Raw genomic sequence first — 21,101 nt, 5'->3', positions numbered from 1 at the left:
GGTTCTCCTCTCTGACCATTTAATACAATTTCCCTCTTATGAAATTCAAAGGTTGTCTATACTTGCTGCATTAAATGTTGTCAATATAGTACTTTTCTCTTTAGTTTTTTTTCTCGATACCTCTCACATCTCTTTCCTTTCTTATAATTTGTTTTGTGTCTTCTACGCAATATTTCTAAATGTATTTGATTTTTGGTTGTCTTTAAAGAGTTTTCATGACTTTGTAAGTTTCGTATTTGTCACAAAGTCAAACTTCATTTACAATTTATTTGTGTTTAATCAACAAGAACTTGCAATATTTTACATATACAAATAAGATAAACCATATACTAGACACACGTCAAATACTTTTTATTTAAGAGACTTTTAAATGCTGTGCTAGAAAAAAAACATATACAGAATTTTTCTGAAATAGAACAAGGACACAAAAATAATTTAATTTGAGCAGCTTTCAACATTTTGTTATATGCTTGACCTGAAAGGTATAACAAATAAATCATTATGACTTATTTATGTCATACCGGTATTTAGTCTTTCAGTCAACTGTTCGGACTATCCTAAAATTTACGTCCGTAAAAATCGATGTTTTGTGTTAATTATTTAAAAATTAGAACAATTTGATAATAAATAAACTCATCATAGATACCAGATAGTCCATGCTAGCTATTAAATATTAACTTAGAAATTGATTCCTGTAACATTTTGTATTTACTCATTTTTAAAAGATTACTTTTTGTGGACGTCCCATGGCGACACTCACGTATATTTCACTTTTCCCAGTAAACACTTGTTTATGTGTTACATATTTGTTTTTCGTTCATTTTTTTTTACATAAATAAGGCCGTTAGTTTTCTCGTTTGAATTGTTTTACATTGTCTTATCGGGGCCTTTTATAGCTGATTATATGCGGTATGGGCTTTGCTCATTGTTGAAGTCCGTACGGTGACCTATAGTTGTTAATGTTTGTGTCATTTTGGTCTTTTGTGGATAGTTGTCTCATGGGTAATCATACCACATCTTCTTTTTTTATACTTTATCAACTTGTCTTCGACATATGAGTTTGCATATCCATTTGATATCTTACGTCTCTCTTATATCTCTTGTAGCATACCCACTCTATCATTCTATATAAACATGCGGCTATGATTTGCACGATTCATTACAGTGGGACAATGGTATCAACCTTTAGCTTGATTAGCTCTGTTTTAGCAATTGTTGTTGGATCAGTAGAATATAATTCTATAAATAAAGGTAAATCTTGTATTTTATTTTATTTTTCAAATTCAGTTATTAATGTAATGTTCTGGATTTGTTATGGTAATTTAAAAACTTGTCGTAACCGTCGTTTTCACTCATACTTGTATACTGCAAAATTTGCAAGGAAGAATTAATTTGACTTTTATCTCTATACGCTTTAGAAATTGTTTAACCAAATATATGAAAATAATAATCATTTTAACAGAAGATATAACTGGAATCATATAACATAAACTTACGACAATTGTCAACCCTTACACATGTTTGTATGGTTTTGATAAAAAGGGTAGTTTGAAATACAACTGTTTTTGTTTGACTAAGATCCCGGTGCGTAAATAGGCGAAATCTAAAGTCTATCTAATTCTTAAGACTGTAAATTATGTAAATATTCAAGAGTCATATGTAAAATTGATATTTAAAATTTTCATATTGTTATCGATGACATAATTATAGAATAATGCACTTTTTACAAATGCTATTGTCAAATTTGATGTTTATGCATATACGAACCCTAAAGAAAATCAATACACAGACTCGCTGTTAACTAAACATTCTGTCTATAAGTGTGAATTGTTCTTTTACTCATTTAAGATGAATAATCAAAATATGAAAAATTCTATAACTATTTTTGTTTAACGTAAATTTTAATCACTACTATTTAATTTGATAGTTAGTTATTCGAAACAAAGAACAGAATGTCAGAGTAAAATTGGCTCTACTTCATTAGCTTTCAAATTAAACATTGTAAATGAAAAAAATTGCCTAAATAACGTTAACAATATTGATATAATGATGGAAAAACTTCTTCTAGCATTGTTTTTTTTTATATCATTGTTACGATGTATCTTTATACTTATCAACATTACAGGCTACACATTTAATTCAACATGCCGGAATTCATTTGAATGCAGGGGAAAGCTTATTTGCTTAGAGGATACTTGCCGATGCAGTGTAGAACTTATCTGGAATGGAACCAACTGTATCATGCGTAAGATAAATGTTAAGATATTTTTGCCATTATAACACAATTATTAGTAACAGTTCTACCCTGAGTCTACGAGTAAACTAAACATTTTTTTTTTATTTTTCGATATCAACCTTATCCATGAAAAGATTTGCCTTAAGAATGATGTAAATTATTTGAAAAAGTCAACGAGGAAGTCACAATACAACACATGACTGCATCGATATTCAACAGGCAAAATAAAAATCCAAAACACTACTGTACAGATTAAATCTCCAAATATGAACATTAATTTTATGTCACTGAGATATCGATCGACACTTATACATAATGCAGTAAATTCAATTAGACAGGTGAAAACACTGTTTTGTAGGGGAATATTTTATTCTTTTGAAATGTCAGTAGTTGGAATATCCAACCCTGCCGAATTTAAACATGTTAAGATTGCATGCAGTTTCTTGATTTTGTCTTTGTTACCTTAATTTGTATCTTCTCAATCGATTGATGAGACGTGAATATTGGTAAACTATTGTTACATAATTGTAACTTCACTTTAAATTAAAATCAGACGGACAAATATTCTCTTATCTGTTTAAATGATGACGCTTATTTCACTTGACCTATTTTACTGCACCAGAAACTCTTTTAGATGCGCACGTTGGCCTCAATGTAGATATTCTAAAAACTATTTGAAGACCCAACGTTACGTTTCTAAGTATTTTAAACCAATAGGTATTTACATTCCTCAGGTAAAACGATTTGCATTCAAGTCAAGTAGAAGAACAGATATTTCGAGGTTTTCTTTACGTTATGAATGTAGACGCGATATATATTTTCTTATATGTAACTGTACATTACAGGACAAATGGCCGGCATGCAGTGTACTTCTCAGATTGAATGCCAAGACGACCTACATTGTGTGGAAGAAACGTGTTCATGTCATGAAACACATTTCCTGAAGGACAAACAATGCATCATAAGTGAGTGCTGACACGTGTCATACAAAATATCAAGTGGAACTGTTGTTGACATCACTTTTATCAAGAAACTGGTTTTTTTTTTCTATTGTTTTTTATCTTTCTTTTTTACTGTCCGAAAATGAGAATTTTACTTTTTGTGCAAGCAAGAATTTGTTTAATGTGATATGATTTTAAATGTAACATTGATGAGACTGCAAACTAATAATTAAACACGACAAGAAACGAAATTTGAAGGACAAAACTTGTTACATGTACTTTGGTGCTAACCCTTCAACTTTGAATCTCGTCAACCTAAGTATCAAAATAAGCAAAGAACTTACAAACAGAGATTATTAACTCACTCAATCATATCAAAGGCAATTAACACACATATTCAAGTAATTGCTTTTATGAAAAATTCTGTCAAAGATACATTTGGTGCACAATGTCACATCACAATCACGGTGCAACATTGTTATTCACAAGACTTGAGTTTGAAACATGCATGTATTATATATGTATTATGCAAGTGCGTTGTAACTAATATGCTTAAACAATATGACATATTTCAATTAGGGCTACAGTATGTTATCAATGTTCAAATATTGTCTCATAATCTGTATGTATCACCCGCCAAAAAAGTCTGTCGAAATTTCACAATCGAAATAAGACGTCGTCGGTAAAATTGCATTTAAGAGGTATATTTTAGATTTTTAGATCTGAGACCGCGGAAACATGTTGCGTATAAATTAAGACACAGACATAACGGTCAATAAATCGGTGTAGGTGACCATCACAGTTATTTATTTACATTCGATTTCAGTCGTTCTACCTTCTAAGTCTGTTGAAGCTCTTTTTGTGTCATGGGCCTATCTCGGATATTGAAGATCAAAATTTGTGAATCGTACGAACGTAAAGTACCTATAAAGGTATGTAAAAAAGACAACAGTAGTATACCGCTATTCGAACGTCATAAATCGATTGAGAGAAAACAAATCCGGGTTACAAACTAAAACATGGGTAAACACATCAACTATAAGAGAAAAACAACAAAGCAACAGAAACACTGAAGTGCAACACAGAAACGACGAACTATAAGATAAAAACTGCCATTTTTCTGACTTGTAAACGCTAAACGGTGGGACAAAGGTGATATGTTATTGCTGAGGAGTGAGACGTTGACAATAAGAAAGTTAAAGGCATCACTATTGTATTGGATTATAATTAATTCGTTTACAAGCGGGGGCATTAGAATCTTACCGATGCAAGTAGTTTTGTAATTAAAAAATGCAAAGAGTTCTATAATAAAAAAGTGCAAGTTTGACTAGTTTTATTTCTGGTGTCTTTAGCACATTTGTTTCAGTTCTTAAAACACTTACGTTCTTTGACATCACCAATATCGACGAAAATAAGCTCACATAAAATACACTGTCAAATGTATGACGCAATTAAAAGGAGTCAAGGAATCAGTTCAATCAACAAGGATAAATCTTATTCCCTTTTTCTGTAACGTTGGTATACACATTATGCTGCGTATATGAAATACCTTCATCAGGAATTAAAGGAGACAAAGATCACTTTTCCTGTCTGTTTTTGCAGCCGTTTGATCAGATTTGGATTTAAAAAAAAATGTTCAAAATCTTCATACACAATCATTTAAATTTTGTGATAACATTAAACAAATTTAATTGTGTACAATTCTACATAACTTCCCTTAATAATTTGCTCAAAGAGGAACTATATCTTCTCAATAAACTTTTCTACGTACGTAGAATCGTACATGTTGACTGCTATCTCCGCACATTTTCATTATAAATTTGAAATCGCAGAAAAATTACCAAATCGTATTGTTAAGTATGCGACTGCATCAACAAGTATAAACTCCATGTGATATATTTGTTTTTGTTCTTAGAAAAACAGTCAAACGAGCTGTGTAGTACTTCAGAAGAATGTCTGTCTACATTAGTATGCCATCGTCAAATATGCCAGTGTATATCTTCGGATTATTGGAATGGCACAACATGTAAACTGAGTAAGATCCAGCTCTTAATTAATCTAAGAATTGTCGTAACATTCTATCCATATGTATTTCCTAAGGTTTTAACAGTGAGGTTTTAGGATTTTCTACGCAAGAGCTAAACAACTTCAGCAGTATTTGGCAAACATTTTGGAATTTTGGGACCTCCATGCTCTTCAACTTTTTTTATTTTTTCATTGTCATTCTAAAAAGTGCATTTCCCGCCTTTTCCTTATTTAAAAGCGTTTATTATTTGTGCGTAATGTGTGTAACCTTTTAGTTTTAAAATCTTTAAATTACAATTATTTTTCTGTTAAGGAGGCTCGAGGGTACAAATAATCAGCAATAATTGAAGCATTTATTTTTTCATCACAAATTTTATTTAGTACACTTTTAGTCGTTACTTTATGATATGGTACAAATGTCAACCAAAAAGATCAATTTGTTTTGGCCCAAAATGACTTTTAAAATGTTTATATCATTGAAAAAGCTCCAAATTATCTCCCTTTGGTGACAAAATATCATTGTTTTGCATAGAAATTGAAATAACTTTTTAATTGATCGGTGACCTATATTTTTTTATTATTTTTTTCAAATGAACTGAACTTCAACTAAACTATTGTTAAAATTAAGCAATTTCTGTAATTTAGTTCTTTTTTTTATTTCGGTTTTACCTTTTTGTCTCCTATTAGTTCAACAGAAAAAGTACTTTAACAGAAGTACATGCTTCTTTCTAAGGCAGATTGTGAGCTCAAATGAACGGTGAACCAATATATTTATTTAATTTTTCTTTTAAGTATAGGATAAAGTTTATTTATAGAAAAATAGTGAAATCCTTTATTTAAGGGCATATCCAACAGTTTCAGGGGAGGTAATAACAAACGTAACCGTCGTCTATTGTTCCCCGTAATTTCACGGTGTTTCAACGACGTCATAATGGCCGTCTGGAAAGGGCGGTTTCTTTCCTCAAAGGAAAGGGCACGGCGGGAATCGGCAAAAAACTCATACAGAATAATAACAGAACTAGAACTCAAAACTTAAAAGATATCTTTGTCCTTTTTGTCTATTATAAAAGAACTACAATTATCTTAATCATTACTAGACCATACTCACTTAAGTTTCCGTTTTATGAAAATTATCTTCAATACAGTAGAAAGGAAATGCGTAATGATTTATTATTGCATAGAATGCAACACAAATTGTAAATAGTTCTTTACCAAACTTTTCCGAGAGATTGTCATTCAGGATAAAAAAAAAACTCAAAGTTTGGTTTTACTTGAGAAAGATGAAAAAAAATGGTTTCTTGAGAAAAATAAAATACGGCGTAAAACTAACATTTATCATGCATCTAGCTTTGCGTTGAAGTGCTAATATATTTACAGTAGCTCTTTAAATAAATACGACCTTTAACCGGAAAACAATGTAAAACAAAAGATAACACAGTAATAAAAAAACATTGAACTAGGAAAACATTGTAATATATACACTGACATACAAGTGGAAAATATCTGACGATGTTGGTGTTTACTTATGTATGAGGGAATAAATATAATTTAACAAACAAAAAACCAGTGTAGGTCTTGACTAATTAGACACGCCCTCTTAAGTCAGCGGGTCCATAACAGGATTGGAAAAAAAAACAGCCATCGAAATACCATAATTCGAAATTGGGGGGGGGGGGGGGGGGGGGGTGGGGGGCTAATAGCTTAAGTCAAGATTTTGATCATTATTCAACTTTATCTAGTACGGCATACATTTTACCGCTAGTACACTCTTTATATCTTGATAATGTACATTTATCAATCATTTACTTCAGATCCATTCTCGCATTGTCGTAAATATGCGTGAGATATTTGCCACTGGAGCACGGGAGCAATCAATTCATCAGTTTCATATAGTGATGCATAATCATTAGTTCTCAACTGATAAGTGTCTCAAACAGTACTCCAGTTTTGGTATTTTATTTTTATTTTATATCTTATTTCTGAACGAAAATTTTAGAATTTCTTTCCGCATCTTTCTCTTTGAATTCATTTCATTGAATAATCAATGTCTACATCAGTGGTTACATTGTATGCAGCCGAACTATGTAGAGGGCAGTAGAACAGAAAACAATTTCCATTGTGTATATATGCAATAACTCATATATTGAAGCGTTATACCACGGCAGTCAGGCTCGTTTATGTGGAAAAATTACCGTGTCAATTTCATATACTTATATATTAAAAGCAAAAACACACGAAAAAATTGCCACAATTTATAATGATATTCAACATTTTTCGGCCGTTTCGTTTATTCTCAAAGTTAATATCTTACTGAACTGTTTTGTTAATCAAAGTATTTTTTTCATCTACAACTGCAAAAGGCGCAACAGATGCGACTTATTTGAAGATTCATGTGACCTTTGTTGTTGTTTATAGATTTTATTCGAAGTTCGTATATCGCTTCAACCATTTATTTAGATGGTATTTTAACGTATAGATAGCGCGAAACTCTCCTTACTCTATGCGTCTGATATTACGACATTTTTATTTCGACTATAAACGAGGCTGCAAATTTATACATCTGAGATATATACACGTAACTGTTGGACGGGAGCAGTCCAGAGATGTGAATATTTCTATACCCAATCAATCCTTTTTTTATGAAAAAGATTTTAAAGGTATACATTAATACGACAGCAACCCAACGACACATATAATTCAAAACACTAAGAGTCAACATACAGATTTTTTTTATAGCTAGAAGCCTGTAAAGAAAGAAAAAAAACAAAACTGCAACATGAATATATAATATAGAGTCTGAGAGATTTTAGACAAGTGTTTGGTTGCAAAATTTCACATGCTCTTTATTGATTTCGATATGTGAAATTATATAGACAGTGTAATATAAATCAGTGTAAGAAAAACACATCTTTGTAAAGTAACGGTAAAATAAATAATGATTATGGATGACGGACGTCAAGTGGCATATAAAATGAATAATCAGAACAAAAACATCAAATGTAAATATAATATGAAAATTAACCCTGCTTTGTACTATAGACCGACACACAGAAACGGATTTCTAACGTGTAATTCGTTTGTTTTAAAAGAGGGATGAAATACCGTATACCAGAGACGGGGACTATTTTAATAGTTTGTAATTCTATGGTTTGCTAACCCGAATAATTCAGTCCCTCCCCGTAATCGATCTCTCCTACTTGTAATCTTAGATCAGCGGAATATAACGACTGAATTATTCGGATTAATTGTTTGCATGTTTCACAATTTTGACGAACACAATAGTAAAGCTAACTGAATTATTATCTCGTACAGATACTGGTCTATTATAAATAAGAAGATGCGATATGAGTGCTATCGAGACAACTATCCAACAAAGTCACAGTCTGCAACACCGTCGCACTGCCTTTGAAAAATTAGCGGGGAAATATAACGTTACGTCCCGAAACGTCTTAATTTTTGGCGCAATTTGTGAGGCTTACGGAAGGGATAGAGTAAACAATATTATATTACTGGATTTTTCTCAAAAACGAGCATGGTGACAAATATTTTTCAAAATGTTATGACGTTCCATTTTTTTAAAAGAATAACATATCTTACTTTGGTCAAATCGACACCGTTAGAAATATTTAAAAAAATCTAAAATGTGCATTTCAAATGTACATTTCTTGACGTTTTTGGGGATAACCGTGACGTTTTTGACTTTATTTGAGTAAGAATTAGTTCTTTAAATGGTAAAGTTAGATTTTTCTAACCATCTTGAACTATGTTGCTTCAATTTGAGCCCCATTATATAAGTATATGTTGATTAAAAAATCATATTTATTTTTTTTAAATAAAAAACGTTTGTTTCTTCAAAATTGCAAAAATGTCCAATTTTCAGCAGTATTTTTTGCAAAAACGAAATCGACAACAAATATTTTTTTTGGCAAAATTTTATTCTCTGTCAATTGAAGAATGAAATATCTTTACGGGAAAAAATTCTCATCGTCAAAAATAAACTGTTGGATATGCCCTTAAAAAAAATGATATAGACCCGCGAGCCCCCTTAATCTTAACTTTGTGATGCCAGTAGTTATTCTCACTAAAATGTGGTTAAAATGGTAATCAATTACTTTCAACCTACAATGCTTTGCTATAAATGCAAGAAACTGTTATATGGATATTACAATTTTATAATAAAAATGGAAAAATTTGTAGGAAGAGAAATAAACGTTCCATGTCAAAATCGTCGTCAGTGTAAGGAAACACTTGATTGCAGAGAAAATACCTGTCAGTGTCATGACACAGACTACTGGGATGGCATCTACTGTGTAAATAGTATGTATGTTATATATTTCTGTGTGTGTTACATTGTAGTGTTGTGTCGTTGTTCTCCTCTTATATTTAATGCGTTTCCCTCAGTTTTAGTTTGTTACCCCGATTTTGTTTTTTGGCCATGGATTTATGAGTTTGAACAGCGGTATACTACTGTTGCCTTTATTTATATATATACTTATATCTATTTTGAATTGTCCAATAATTTCCTTCACTCAGTGGAATAATAAAGTAATGAACAGAAATTGCCGAATGTTTTAAGATAACAATTGCTTTTAAATAAATGTCAAACAAGACAGCAAAACAATGAAAACAATCAACAATTACAAAATCATATAACGGCATAATGGAAGGAAACGGTAAACAAAAGTTAAATTGACTGTGCATAATTTTCAAACTTAAAAACAAAAACAACAAGATATCTAGGTGAGGTAGAAAAAACATATTTCTAAAAGTATTCATATATGAAACAAATACAAAAGTAATTTAAAATTTATGTTATCAGGGAAAACAGCAGGAATGCCATGCAGTTCCCAGAATGAGTGTCAAGACGACTTCCGTTGCTTAAATGAGTCTTGCAATTGTCAGGTGTCAGAATATCTGGACGCAGATACATGTTTTCGACGTATGTTATCAGTTTTAAATTCTATTTTTTTTTCTTATGAATAGTTATTGTTCAGACAAATTGTATATGATATACTGAACAGCAAATTCCACTTTATATGAGACTTCTTGTTCTACAAGAAGTATCAAATAGTTTTATTTATTGAAAAGAGTTTTTTTAATAATCGCCTATGGGTTTGAGACCCAAACATAATAATATCTTTTGTCGATAAATACTTGATATTTTGATAGGTTGAATATTCAATGATATCAGTATCAACCATCTCTGTTTTAACGTTTGGTTTATATATCATAAACAGAGGTGGTGCCCTTTGATTATTTTATATAAACCAAAAGTAAATAAATATAGCTACAAAATATCAATTTTTAAGAAAAATCTTTACAATGTTATTTTTTTTTTTTTTTTTTATAATTGAAGGATTTGCATAAATTCAATTTAAAAGTATACATACTGTTATTTAAGCGATCATGTTTAAAAATATAATAGATTTAGTTGCATTGCTATTTGTAGATCCAGTTGAACATGCCGAAATTATACCCACAATTTCATAAACATCTTTGACATGACATTAAAGCGTAAAGTATTGAATGAGATGTGTAAACTTAATCTCAATACAAAAATAAGAAAATGCGATATGATTTCGAGAAGAACAACTTTAAACAAAAATCCAAATGACGTAAAGGTTATTAACCAAAGGTCCTCATACGTTCTCCAATAATGAACAAAACCCATACTGTAAGCTGTAAAACCAACGACATGATTAATGTACTAAAAGAAAAATTATACAACAAAAAGTTACTGGGATACATGAGATTGTTAATTGAGCTTCAAGACATCAGCAGCAATATTTATTGAAATGAAATTTAATAACTTGGCTAGATGACTTTTTTGTTGTCTGAAGAATGTTCTGTATGAATTTTGCTTCATATAAGCAAAAAAATAAGTAGAATCATAGGACATTCCTCATGACACGAGCAACACGATTGGTGCACGTGCAAGGTACCAATTTTCCGTTTTTGATTTGTTTTTTTATTCGCGTGATTTATTGGTATGTTTTCTGTCCATGAACTAGATGAGTTTTTGAGAAAAAAACCGTAGAAATAAATAGTTTCCCTGCATAAAAATCCAAATAGTGTTTAGTGTTTGATATGAAGTTCTTTATCTTTATTTGAAATAATTATTCAAATATGTTTTACTGTTTATGTGCGTATTTTATTTCTGTAACTTGCACTCCTCACTACATGAAGCATCGGATTAAACATTAGTATTCTGAACAGACATAACTGCGAATTTATAAATGTCGGATGTCCTACATTATCGAGTAATATTCTCCCAGACGGCAGATGAACAGGTTTAACATGTTTCTATATATCTGGCTATATTTTTTTAAGGAAACGGATAACATATAATATAGAATATATAATTTCACTTTTTTCATTTAAGGAAAAGAATACAAATCTCCATGTGAAGCTACAGTTCAATGTAAAGACACATTAAAATGCTTTAACGAGCATTGCCAGTGTGACAAGTCAAACTATTGGAAAGGAAATGTTTGTGTACAAAGTAATAACATTTCATTCTAGTATTTAATATTGAATGTTTTGAAATATCTTTTCTCTTGATTTTTAGATTTAACCACTATACTAACAACCAGCTTTCTACATATCATAATAATTTAAGTACTATATATACCATGGTTTTTACGAGTTAACATATTTAAACAAACGAATCCGAAGGATGAGTTTGTTTAAATATGTTAATGAGTAAGACACATGGTATATAAAATTTGTAATATAAATAAAATGATTGACAGCTTCAAAACCTTCAACTTATATTAGAAATTGATCACGTTACAGTTTTATCCAATGAAATGGAAGCTCGCGCAAGTCACTTTTGCGCTTCGTGTATGATCGTCTGTGTATTTCATGTAATAGAACCCCTGAATTTGCAGAAAGTAAGAAAATGTCAGATTTTCCCATTTTTTTTTAGTTTTGCGCCCCGTGTATGATTGTATGAGCAGGTAATTTCATAATGTCATCCGACTGAGGTAAACAAAAAATGTCGGATTCCAGCGACAAGGATTAAATGATTATTCTAATGACGGTAAGAATTGTTTTTCTTTGTTTGTTTTCAATGTATCATACAAAAATGTTTTTCTTCCGTTATTTTATTAGATTATTTATTAAAACACAATTTTAATGATAACACAATGTATTTAAACAGTGGCGGATCCAGGGGCGTAGATAGTGTACGTCCCCCTAATTGATTGCAAAAATAAAAATCATATTTTTTTCACAGATATTTGTAGTTGATATTTATTCCTTTTTCTATAGGTACCCCCCTTTTTATATCGAAATTTAATTGAATTTTCGCAAAGGAAATGATAGTTTTACATTTAATTTTTTCAAAACTGAAAGAAGAAACATTTAGTAATTGTTTCCAAAATTAAGGGAATTCGTAACAATCCTATAGTTTGAAAAAGGTTTCTTAAAATGTGGTACACATAATTTATTGCTTTTTCTTATAAAATGAAAACAAAGGAAGATCTTGACCTTTTAGTACGTTTTACGGTTTTCTAAATATTTTAGAGGCGGATACATTAAAAAAAAGGTGGAGCTTCAGCCATGGAATAACATGAAAATGAATATGTTATACCATGGCTGAAGCTCCGCCTTTTTTCCTTTGGATTTTAGTTGAGTTGCATATTTAATTAGCAAAGTATGGTACAACATAAATTTGCATATAATATACCATGGTTTTCCCTCACCACACTTTTTAAGCAAATTATTTCATAAAAACATCAAAGGAAAAAATCCAATTTATGTTACAATTTTGGATGTAACGCGTCTTCTGATTGTTTGCCGTTATTTTGTTATCAGCCAATAGACATAATTTAGTAAAATAAAATGTTTTAAAATGGAATTTAAAAATAAATTATAAGAAATGACTGTTATATTTTTTTTTGTCTTTTCGAAATAACATAAAAATGTGATGCACACTGTGAGATAACCCGCTACGATCGTAATTCAGTGTGCACCACATTTTTTATGTTATTTCTTCATGGACAGAAAAAATATTACAGTCATTCCTTAAATATTTTTTGTAATATAAGATATCTTTATAATTATGTTATATAAAATATCTCATAACGTTTATAAGATATCTTATATACTTTATATAGTCTTGAAGTAAGAATACATAGCAAAACGGCTTGCCATAATTGTGACTAATTCAAAATGTAATGCATCGTAAACTAACAGAAAAATGATATTATCGTGTCAACAAAAGTGCTGACTACTAGACTATTGTTACTTTCCGGGATGAAACGTCCACCACCAGTAGAATTGATCCAGTGGTAGTTAAAACATTAGATGTATCTGGAAAACAAAATCATATATTGCTGATAATATGGTTACCAACTCTCCATTCCTGATCATTAGTGTTTCTTGTGTTAGTTAATAATAAATTGATTGTTGGTGTTAATCGACTGTTTCACACTATTGATTAAATTGTGCCGGTCAGTTTTTATTGGTTGAGTATGCCGGAGAAACACCGGCAATCAGCAATCCAACTGGCTATCTTTAGTTAGTCAATTATGAGTAGTACGCACTTGTCACGTGTCGAACTCACAACCTCAATATAATTAAAAATTATAAAACTCAACAAGGATGGCAGGAAAAAGAGAAACAAGTGCATTTCGAGGCATTTGTATTCAAGTCATAATTTCTGTCAATAATTCGTTGGCGCTTATTTCCGGTATGAAGAAAAGATTTTTATTTTATGATGCTTTATTTTTTTCTACAAATTATACATTCAAGCCTACATCTGATGAGTTTATCCTTTTTCAACTGATTTTTATAGTTCTTTCTTAAGATTTACTGTTACACCACTGTCCCAGGTTAGGGGAGGGTTTGGATCCCGATAACATGTTTAACCCCGCCGCATTCAGCTTGTATGTGCTTGTCATAAGTCAGGATCCTGTAATTCAAAGGTTGTCGTTTGTTTATGTGTGACATATTCGTTTTTCGTTAATTTTTTATACATAAATTGGGCCGTTAGTTTTCTCGTTTGAATTGATTTACATTGTCATTGCGGGGTCTTTTATATCTGACTATGCAGTATAGACTTTGCTCAATGTTGAAGGCCGTACAGTGACATATAGTTGTTAATATCAGTGTCATTTTGGTCTCTTGTGAAGAGTTGTGTCATTGGCAATCATATCACATCTTCTTATTTATATTAACGAAATTGTTTGAATATGACGAAAACTTGAATATTGAGTTGAATTGTGTTGACAGACATATCCTAAGTATATTAATAAGTCAAATATTATTTTTTTTTAGGGAAAAGAGTAGATGCCGCATGCATTTTATCCACAGATTGTTATGACAACTTAAAATGTTCAAATGGTATTTGTGTATGCAATCTAGATAAGGCCTATTGGGATGGAGTCGCTTGCATATGTAAGACTACTATTTAGTTTATTTATTCAATCGAATAATGATAGTTGTGTTAGCAAAATTAATGTTAAAAAAGAATATTTTTAATTTCTATTGGTTTCCGATGTATATCTGAACACCGATAACATAGAAAAACAAAGACATTTGGGTGTTTTGATCCAGCGATCTATCAATATATTCGCTAAGTATGTTTTTCTTGTTCTGGGCACTCGAATTTGCTTTTTACGTTCTGTCATTCGTTTTCATATGGTGTTGCCGGTTTGTTCAATGTAATTGTCTTGACAACCACAGCAAGTGATGATATATAGAAGGTTTTCCAAAGCACATATAAAATGATGCTTGTCAAGAAAATTATAAACGATTTGATACTGATGTATTAATGATAAAGATGCTGTTCTTTTTGTGAACGTCATTCTTTTAGTACGATCATCTGAATGTTGGTATATAGTCTGACCCTCTGCTGTTGTTTTTTATTTGGGCGGGTGGTTGTCTCTTTGACACATTCCCCATTTCCATTCTCAATTTTATGTCAATATTCTGGTTGTGAATTTCTGATTTTAGATCGGCCGTCTGAATGTGAAGATCTTAATGATACAGTTGATGGTGTTTATCCTGTGTATCCTGGAGGAAATACAAGACGAACTTACGTATATTGTATCATGAGGGATAACAAGAAATGGACTGTAAGTATTTTCTACTTGTTATTTTGTTTTTGAGTAATTATGAATTATAAATAGATCTTAGTCTGGTCTCCATGACCAGACCTAATCGGTGTGTTTTCATTATACTGCTTCTGTGTGAGGTTAACCTTAAGACATAGGTACATGAATTACGAAAATAGAATTTACATGACTTAAAAATGGTATCCGTTCTATAAACGATCATAAACATTGTCCATAGCACTTACAACAAGAAAATTACACATTAAATGGGTTTTGCTTATCAATGAATAAATTGACATGTGTTTCCTTTTAATCTTATATCTCGCTGCAATTGATACCTTTGGTTTTTTAATTTTAGGTTATACAGAGACGATACGATGGCACCGTCAACTTCTACAGGGATCTGTATGAATATACACGAGGCTTTGGGATAGTATACAAAGAACATTGGTTAGGTAATAAAATTGAGAATGGAAATGGGGAATGTGTCAAAGAGACAACAACCCGACCATAGAAAACACAACAGCAGAAGGTCACTAACAGGTCTTCAATGTAGCGAGACATTCCCGCACCCGGAGGCGTCCTTCAGCTGGCCCCTAAACAAATATATACTAGTTCAGTGATAATGAACGCCATACTAATTTCCGTAAATTGTACACAAGAAACTAAAATTAAAAAAATACAAGACTAACAAAGGCCAGAGGCTCCTGATTTGGGACAGGCGCAAAAATGCGGCGGGGTTAAACATGTTTATGAGATCTCAACCCTCCCCCTATACCTCTAGCCAATGTAGAAAAGTAAATGCATAACAATACGCACATTTAAAATTCAATTCAAGAGAAGTCCGAGTCTGATGTCAGAAGATGTAACCAAAGAAAATAAACAAAATGACAATAATACATAAATAACAACAGACTACTAGCAGTTAACTGACATGCCAGTTCCAGACTTCAATTAAACTGATTGAAAGATTATGATTTCATCATATGAATATCAGGCACAATCCTTCCCGTTAGGGGTTTAGTATCATATCATCATAACATATACGAGAAGAACATAACCCGTGTCATGCCAACAACTGGTTTTTTAATAAATGTGTTTAGTTCCGATGCAAAGACCCTGTAAGTGAATCAATATTAACGCCAAAATAAGCAATCTTTAGTGACCCGACAACAGTATCGTAGCTATATCCCTTCTTGATAAGTCTATTTAAAGGTTTTGTTAGTTTCTGAGGTGAATACTGACATTTTTGTGCTTTATAAAAAATATTTCCATAAAAAATTGGATGTGTAATACCTGAACGTATAAGAAGTCTGCATGTTGAGCTATATTTACGAATGGTGTCCTTATACCGATTTTAAAATTTAGTAAATGTTTTGACTAGTTTGTGATATCGAAAACTCTGGTGTAATAATTTTTCAGTAATACATAAATTTCTCTCGTTAAAATCTAGAACATTGTTACATACACGAGCGAATCGTACAAGTTGAGATATATAACACCGTAAGATGGTGACAATGGAACGTCACCATCTAAAAATGGATAATTAACTATAGGAAATGAAAAATCATCTCTTTTATCATAAATTTTAGTATTAAGCTTTCCGTTAGTGATATAGATATCAAGATCGAGGAAAGGGCAGTGGTCATTGTTAGTATTAGCTTTATTTAAAGAAAGTTCAACAGGATAAATTTCTTTAGTATACATACTGAAGTCGTCATTATTGAAAGCCAAAATGTCATCCAAATATCTAAAAATATTATTAAATTTGTTTATGAGATGTTGTTTCGATGGGTCTTTGCTGATTTTTGTCATAAATTGTAACTCATAGCAATACAAATACAGGTCCGCAATAAGTGAATTTACTTACGATTTTGTTTTAAGCAAAATTATTTAAACTCGACTTTTTGTTACATATGTCATTCAGTGTATTTACATTTACATTTTTGTTGCATATAATATTAGATTGAAAAAGAACATACCAAAAGCACTTGAAAACACTTTAGATTACTTTCAGTTCATTAAATTCTTTTGTTTTTTAAGAACATTGTAAATTTATTCAATCATTTTGAAGACACGAAAAGGGACTTTTGTATTATTTTTTTTGGCTATTTTTAAATTTTTCGAAAAACTAAGGATTTTCTTATCCCAGGCATATATTACCTTAGCCGTATTTGGCACAAATTTTTGGAATTTTGGATCCTCAATGCTCTTCAACTTTATACTCGTTTGGCTTTATAAGTATTTTGATATGAGCGTCACTGATGAGTCTTATGTAGACGAAACGTGCGTCTGGCGTACTAGATTATAATCCTGGTATCTTTGATAAATATTTGAGCTACGGAAATTTATCCATGACATTGAAAAAAAATTCAAACCGATCATAAGTTTTAGTATTTGATATGATTCTCGTTGATTCAAATTGAAGGTTTTTAAATACATGTACACTGCTCCAATGTCTTAGATCGGCTATCATATATGACCTCAAACTCTTAAACGGATCCCCATTTTCACGATAAGGTTCTATATGGCATATGTCAACCATTCAGTAAAAGGTTTATTATTGAGGACTTGCTATATACAAAATGATTTAAATATTTGCTCGAAGTCTTTGACTACAAAGCACTGAAGAGACTCCTATTCTTTGAAATAATTTCTTTCATTTCTTAGGGAATATGAAGATTCGTCGTATAACACAAGATGGAACACACGAACTAAGTGTTCATCTTGAAGATTGGAATGGAAATCAACGACAAGCAAACTATTCACAATTTTCGGTTGGTTCTAAAAAATTATACACCTTTAGTGCTTCGGGATACTCTGGTACTGCAGGTGAATATTCCATTTGTGTGTGGTATATCTTGTTTTAGATTTAATGAAAATTTGAAAATGTTGTATATGTATGTCAATAAGACAACTATATCCACCAAATACCAACCAACGTGGGTGTAAGCAAATATAGGTAGCCTTTTCCGCACATATATTACAGTGTACGGGGCGCCGAATGGGACTCTTGTGGTTTTGTACTTGAAATTCAATTTTGTACGGACAGAAGTGAGTTTTGTTCAACAAAAATGAGTTCAGTTTAACAAAATTTGTAGCATACTACAAATTTAAAGTTTTGTCATTTGAAAATTGGGCGACAAAAGTCAATTTTGTATGCAAATTAGTTATGTTTGGATTCTGTGAACTAATTTGCATACAAAACTGATATTTTGTCACAAAATTCAATTTTGTGTTTATTTTTGTGTAGACAAAATTAAGTTTTGTTAAACAGAAGTGAAAATTTAACTCAAAAGTCAATGTTGTGCCACAAAAGTCATTTTTTGTTTATTTTTGTGAAAAACAAAATTGAATTTGGTTTAAATAGAAGTGAAAATTTAACACAAAACTAAATTTTGTGTTACAAAATTCATTTTTGTCATAAAAGTCAATTTTGTGTTACAAAATTCATTTTTGTCACAAAAGTCATTTTTGTATGCAAATAAGTTTATATTTGCATACCTTTTTGTCTACAAAAATGAATTTTGTCATCACAAAATTGAAGTTCTCATAAAACAAGTCTTTATCACATAGTTTTGTAAGACAAAAAATGATTTTGTTATGACAGAATTGAATTTTTTACAAAACCACAAGAGTCCCATTCGGCGCCCCGTACAGTGAGCTATGAAATGCCTAGATAAAATGTTTTTCATAACAAACGAGAAAAAAGTTTCAAATCATTTTATCTAGTTGTATATGTTAAATAAATAAGCTTTTGATAGTTTATTCAATGAAGATAGGCAATCAATATACAATTCGAATAGAGATTGTGTTTATTTCTTCTTCATCGGATGATACAGTATATACTGGAAGTGGATGATAAATCAATGTTTTCTTTAACTTACAGATTACCCGTTTTAAATGAAGTCTGTCATCTTTTCTTCTTGTGGTTTAAATTTACATCTTCGAATCTCTAGTCAGATTTGATATTGAATTCCGAGTTCTCCATCATTTCTTAACGAATTTATTTTTCAGTAAATCGGTGTGATCTGGTTTCTATTGCTGTTTAGAGACATATGGATTTTTTTTAAAAGTTGTCTGTCTCTTCATCGGTATACTGTCCAATAAATTCAATTTCCGAATCATTGATTTTTATTTTTTCTTGACACCTAGCTATCCGTTAGAATTGTTTGTAGTATCTTTGATTTTTTTCCTTTGCGTTATGTTTTTTTATATACGATTACTTCGTCTTATTTTAGGGGACTCTTTAAAGTATCATAATGGTAAATCATTTTACACTAAAAACAAAGGCAGCGGTTGTACTAAAAATTGGAATAATGAAGTGTGGTATAATAACTGTCAATATTCAAACCTAAATGGGAAATACAACGGGACAGGAGAAACAGGGTTTGTTTGGAATGGCTTTGGAAGTGGTTCGTTAAAAGCCTCAATGATGCTGATTAGAAGACGACGGTAGTTGGATTTCAGAATATCAACACAAGTCCGTTTCAGCTGCTTATATGTAAGAGCATAACATTTTAAAGATTAGAACGATTTGAAACAAACTGCGATGATCAGAGACTCATCATTTTACTTACTCTAATTCAGTGTTTGTTAAACTCATATAATTTTATGTATATCAAATTATTTTATCAATACTATTATGATTTTTTTGTTTTAAAGCTTATTGTTTGCCATCTTACTTTTTGTAATGATTTGGAATGGTTTTTGCTCATTCTATTTTTGTGAATGATGACCAATTTAGAACAGCACAAACACGAACACACACAACAGGACTAGACAAATATCTTTGGAATGCAAAAAATACAAATCCCTGATATTTGTACACAAACAAAAATATCCCTTGTTTTTCATAGCCCTTAATATACCCCAAATTTAAAGTCGAAGGTAGAGTCAACAAATTATCTAACCTGAAAAAATATGACAAGAAGGATGAAAAAACACTACATTACAAACAAGTACAAGTATTGAATGCATACTGTTAATATACTCTACAGTACTCATTCTTACTTTTCTGGTAATGAGTTGAACACCATGTTATTCCTTCTCGACTTAACTGATTTATACTCGGTCATAATCTTGACCATATGTTACGTAGATATAGGAAGATGTGGTATGAGTACCAATGATACAACTTTCCATCCAAGTCACAATTTTAAAAGTAAACCATGATAGGTCAAGGTACGGTAGTCAACACGGAGCCTAGGCTCACACCGAACATCAAGCTATAAAGGGTCCCAAAACTACTAGTGTAAAACCATTCAAACGGAAAAATCAACGGTCTAATCTATATAAAAAACTAGAAACGAGAAACACACAGGAACCACACAAACAGACAGCAACCACTGAACATCAGATTCCTGACTTAGGACAGGTGCACACATTTGAAGCGGGATTAAACGTTTAAATGGAACCAAACCTTTCTTTCTTTTCTGAATATATATAGCAATAATTCTCAATGACTGAAACTATATTGTTTTATTTGGTAATAAAAAGCTATAACAGTTGACCATTCTTGTCTTTCCTAATTTGTTGCTTTATTTTATTCAGTATTCAGTTATTATACAACTTTGGCTTGATATGATTATTACATTAAAGACTAATGATATAATGATAGAATAGATGACAATACAATATAAATATGCATACAACAATATAATCGATTTATTGGTTTGTATTTGTGTATTTTGCATGATAGAAACAATTGTTTTCTTTGTCTTACCAGTAAATAGGTAGATACTTTGATATTTTTGGATCAAATTTATCAATGTTGTTTAATTTATTATGACATGTTTGATATGTCTGTGTAAGTATTTAAGGCCGGGTTAATGTATT

General features: G+C 31.0%; 1 protein-coding gene across 2 annotated transcripts; it reads left to right on the top strand.

The window, feature by feature from the left end:
• The first annotated feature begins 1,130 nt into the window (after positions 1-1,130).
• LOC143082604 (uncharacterized) lies at positions 1,131-20,925 on the top strand. 2 transcript variants are annotated; one of them, XM_076258363.1, is made up of 12 exons: positions 1,131-1,251; positions 2,126-2,245; positions 3,082-3,201; positions 5,093-5,212; positions 9,400-9,519; positions 10,022-10,141; positions 11,585-11,704; positions 14,485-14,604; positions 15,163-15,284; positions 15,622-15,718; positions 17,934-18,095; positions 19,505-20,925. In XM_076258363.1, the coding sequence occupies exons 1-12, from the start codon at positions 1,143-1,145 to the stop codon at positions 19,720-19,722; spliced, it is 1,548 nt and encodes a 515-aa protein (XP_076114478.1). In that variant the 5' UTR covers positions 1,131-1,142; the 3' UTR covers positions 19,723-20,925. The 2 variants fall into 2 exon arrangements, with proteins under 2 accessions (XP_076114478.1, XP_076114480.1); XM_076258365.1 differs by lacking the exon at positions 9,400-9,519.
• The last annotated feature ends 176 nt before the right edge of the window (positions 20,926-21,101 follow it).

Source organism: Mytilus galloprovincialis, chromosome 7, assembly GCF_965363235.1.
Source record: "Mytilus galloprovincialis chromosome 7, xbMytGall1.hap1.1, whole genome shotgun sequence".
In the NCBI taxonomy this organism is placed as follows: domain Eukaryota; kingdom Metazoa; phylum Mollusca; class Bivalvia; order Mytilida; family Mytilidae; genus Mytilus; species Mytilus galloprovincialis.
This window is presented reverse-complemented; position numbering and strand designations above follow the sequence as displayed.

Coding starts and splice junctions, on each gene's coding strand:
- LOC143082604 (XM_076258363.1), top strand. CDS start 1,143: ATGATTTGCACGATTCATTACAGTGGGACAATGGTATCAACCTTTAGC. Junction 9,520..10,021: donor TGGCATCTACTGTGTAAATA/GTATGTATGTTA, acceptor TTATGTTATCAG/GGAAAACAGCAGGAATGCCA. Junction 15,719..17,933: donor ATACAAAGAACATTGGTTAG/GTAATAAAATTG, acceptor TTCATTTCTTAG/GGAATATGAAGATTCGTCGT.